Source organism: Nicotiana tabacum, chromosome 13 (genome assembly GCF_000715075.1).
Source record: "Nicotiana tabacum cultivar K326 chromosome 13, ASM71507v2, whole genome shotgun sequence".
NCBI classification, from domain to species: domain Eukaryota; kingdom Viridiplantae; phylum Streptophyta; class Magnoliopsida; order Solanales; family Solanaceae; genus Nicotiana; species Nicotiana tabacum.
The window spans coordinates 15,871,850-15,876,504 of record NC_134092.1 but is presented as its reverse complement, the minus strand read 5'-3'; the positions used below and the strand labels follow the sequence as shown (position 1 = coordinate 15,876,504).

The 4,655-nt window shown below is 33.5% G+C and overlaps 1 protein-coding gene across 1 annotated transcript; it reads left to right on the top strand.

The window, feature by feature from the left end:
* The first annotated feature begins 2,776 nt into the window (after positions 1 to 2,776).
* LOC142167994 (uncharacterized) lies at positions 2,777 to 3,262 on the top strand. Its single transcript, XM_075228635.1, has one exon. The coding sequence runs from the start codon at positions 2,777 to 2,779 to the stop codon at positions 3,260 to 3,262; it is 486 nt and encodes a 161-aa protein (XP_075084736.1).
* The last annotated feature ends 1,393 nt before the right edge of the window (positions 3,263 to 4,655 follow it).

Below are 4,655 nucleotides of genomic sequence, written 5' to 3'. Positions count from 1 at the left end.
GAATTTCGAGTGTTTTCAACAATTGTGAGTCTAATAATAATATGTGTGACTTTACAACAATAACAACAACAACAATAACAATAATAATATATAATAATAATAATAATAATAATAATAATAATAATAATAATAATAATAATAATAATAATAATAATAATAATAATAATAATAATAATAATAATGTAAGAACCAAACAAATAAATGAAAGAAAGTAATAGCACTAGCAATAGCTAATAATAATAATAATAATAATAATAATAATAATAATGATAATAATAATAATAATAATAATAATAATAATATAGAGGAACTGATAATTGTAACTTTTACAAACACTCATATATATCATCATTATACTGGATTTATTGTTATTGTCATATAAATCATTATGGGAACATGAAGAATGGACCTAAGGGTGGCAAATGGGCCGGTCCAGGCCCGGGACCGGCCCGAGACCGCGGGCCAAACGGGCTAAACGGGTCAGGACCATTTTGGCCCGGTTTTAGTGGGCCTGGGCCAGTCTCGTGGGCCGGTCCTATGCTTTGGGTCCGCCAGGTCCGGGACCATTTAGCTTGTCAGGGATCGGGACTGGTCCTTTAGCGGGCCAAACGGTCCCAACGGCTATATTTTTTTAATTTATTTTATTTTATTTTTATTTTTTAAAAAACTATAGCCGTTGGGCTGTCAAAAATAGCCGTTGGCTATTTATAAAATAGCCATTTAACCCCCTCCCCCCAACTTTATTTTAACCCCAAACTTTTTATAATTATTATTTTTTTCCCTTTTTTCAACTATAAATACCCCTTCATTCTTTCATTTTTCTTACAAAATCATCAATCTATCGCAATCTCTCTCTAATTTTCTTCTATAATCTACTATTGCTACTATTTTTTGTAATGCCAATATATATAAGCTATATTCGATATATATATATATATATATATATATATATATATATATATATATATATATATATATATATAGATAGTATAGTATATATACTAAATGAGATGTATATATAGTATAGTATAGTATATATACTTAAATGTATAATATATAAGCTATATATATATATATATATATATATATATATATATATATATATATATATATATATTCGATATAAGATGTATATATAGTATAGTGTATATATATATATAAGCTATATTCGATACTAAATATTGAATATTAATATTAAATATTAAAATTTAGGATGTTAAATAAAATTTAGGTCACAATTCTATAATAAAATTTACAAAGCATTGCTTTAGATATTTGTTTTAATATCCTTTTGTCTCTAATATCTAATTAATTTTTCTTTTTAAAAAAAATTCATTGGGCCCACTTAGCCCATTTAGCTCGCGGGCCAGGACCGTTTAGCCCGGGACCAAACGGTCCCGGTCCCGGGCCGGTCCCTACAAAATAGACCGTTTAGTCCGGGACCGTTTATCCCGTTTAATTTGGGACCGATCCGAAATCGAAACCGTTTGGACCCGCCCACTTGGCCCGTTTAGGCCCGGGACCAGCCCACTTGCCATCCTTAAATGGACCCTATGATATTGAGATGGCACATCATGTTTTTGTTTCGACCTCTATATTTTAACAAATATCTATGATTAATATTGCTTTCCGACATGATCATCGAATATGAAAGCACACACATCTGGACCGTATTGGCAAGTCTCTTATGGTCTCTTTTTATATACAAACTACTATTATAAAGTCCTTTCGTCCCACAACTTTGCCAATATATAAGGGAGTTTTTTCTATCTTGACCGCTTGTCAATTTTTACTCTTTTTTCTTAATGATATAGTACATATTTCTAGAGCAAAGATTATTTTCTTTTTGCGGTAGCCTTGCAATATTTTTGTTCTTTGTTGTCGTGGCAATGTAGGCAGAGGCGAAGCCAAAATTTCAAGTTTATGGGTTTTGAATTCTAATTCTTTTAAGTCACTGGGTTCTAAGTTAATAATTTATAAATACTCAATGAGTTTTTTAAGGCAAACACAAGATTTGGACTAAAACTACTAGGTTCGACCAAATATGTTCTCGACACTCTAGCTCCACCCCTGAATATAGGGACTAATCAATATAAGATTTTACTTTTTTGTGTTGATAATATAAAATCTTTTTATATTATTACTTTTAAATTTTAACACGTGATAATAGGTTGACGTCTTTACCTGGTTAGACCTATTAGACATGATCTTGGATACATCTCACTTATTAGTTAGTCTTATTAGTTAGTTTTAGTCCAGATCTAGACCAAGGTTTGGCTCACGTGTATTTATAAGTTTTCGGGTTTACAACCCATATAAAGAGGGTAGTGTGTTTACAATTTTTCCCCTAGTATAAATATAAGTCTCTAGACAGTTGTTTACACTCATAATGAAAATATTGATTTTTCTCTAAGCTTTCTTCTTTCTTCTTATCTGAAACCCTAATCAAATTCACATACGTTGTAGTTGGTTTGTTAATGTTCACATGGTATAAGAGCCATGTGCGTTAGATAGATCTTGACAAGAGGAGTCGATCGATTTTACCCTCACCGTTTGAATCGAAGGTTTTGCCTCTTCGCCTTTTTTTTTGCGACTTTTCTTCGGACTGGTCTGCGATGATAATATTTCGATTCTTTTGTTGGAAATTGGATTCTCAGTGAGTATTTCTCTCTTTTGCTGATTTTATTTAGAATTAGTTTGGAAGATTTTATTTTTTTGGTGACAGAAAAACCTTAAACATTATCTTTTGCATTTGAGTGTTTTGTACCTTCCTAAAATGGTGAATACTGAAATTCCTGTAAATGCTAGTTTTCGTGATAACTTTACATACATTCCTAACCCTACAAGTCCCTTATTTCTCCACTCGTCTGATTTACCTGGGATGTGTTTGGTGATCACTCCATTCTCTGGGTCAGGGTATGGAGGATGGAGAACAAGTATGATAGTGTCTCTTTATGCTAAGAGTAAAATAAAATTTGTGGATGGCTCATGTCCTAGGCCAATTACCACTGATATTTCAAAGTTGCGTCAATGGGATAGATGCAATAATATGGTGATTTCATGGCTAACCATCTCACTTTCACCAACTATAGCTAAGAGTGTCCAGTACTCCGAGACAACTGAGAGTATTTGGAATCAATTGGAGCGTAGGTCTGGGGTTGTAAATGGTACTAAGGTGTTCGAAATAAAGAAAGAATTGGCCTCCACACAACAAGGTTCCCTTGATATTGTGTCCTATTTCAATAAACTAAAGAAGCTCTAGGATGAGTTGGGTACAATGCGTAAGAACCATGAAAATCGTTGCATGTGTGCTGCAAGAGATGGTATTCAAAAGGATAAGGAGGAGGATAAGCTTCATCAATATCTTATGGGCCTAAATGAAATATATATGGGAGTGAGAAGCAATTTGCTCATGATGCAACCTCCTCCCACACTTGATAGTGCATACAATATTCTACTTCATGATGAAAATCAGAAGCAAGTTCAATACACTCCCCAACTAGTTCCAGAATCTGTTTCTTTCAATGTGAATGCCAATAATAAAACTTTCCATCCAAATGCCAATGCCAATGTCAACAATAAGACATTCTCTACTAAGTAATATACTCAGAAAATGAACTTTGATCAGTCTAGGAGAAATATTTTTTGCAAATATTTTAAAACACCTGGACACCTAATCGACAAATGCTACAAGTTACCTGCATTTCCACAAAATTTCAAATTCAATAAGGGGAAAAGGATGGCTGCTAATGTGACTGTTGAGGCTGAGTATCCTGCAACAGCCTACACTCTACAGTACAACTCACCTCAACTTTACACTGCTTCTGATCGTGAGGAACATGCCTCTTCAGTACCTGGATTGACCAAGCAACAGTATGCACAACTTATGTCTCTCCTGCAACAAACTCAAGTTTCTTCAGCTGTTGATTCTCAAACTAACCTCATGGGATCTGTCAACTTTGCTGGTAGTACTTTCTCTCTGCCTATTTATATTAATGATGATTCTCATGTTTGCTTGTTGTTTGATGCTAGTAGAAATGTCTGGATTATAGATAGTGGAGCTACTGACCATATGACCTCAAACAAAAACATACTTTCTAATCTTACTCCACTCCCTACTCCTTATTTGGTAACTCTTCACAATGGTTATAAAGAAAAAGTTACTTATACTGGTTCTGTTACCTTGTTCCCTTCTTTAACTCTTGATAAAGTCTTATATATTCCTAGTTTTCAATACAATTTAGTCTCAGTTTACAAGTTGATTCAACAATTTCACTGCATGGTCTTGTTTACTTCCTCTTCATGCCTTTTGATACAGGCCCATTTTATGAGGAAGCTTCTAGAGCTTGGTAGACAGGACCAAGGCCTCTACAAGCTCCTTCATGCCAATGAGTCTAATTCTAGTCCTAGTTGTCCTAATTTTGTTTTCAATAAAGATGTGCAATGTATGAATAATGGTGATAGGTTCTTTTCCAATACTAAACAATCTAAATCTGCATTGAATTATGTTCCTTTAGTTTCCAATAATGATGTACCTAGTATAAACAGACATGATGTACTTTGGCATCGTAGGTTGGGACACATTCCTTTTGCTAGAATAAAAAGTATTTCTTCTATTTCTGCTCTATTATCTTCTAAACAATCTTTTGTGTGTC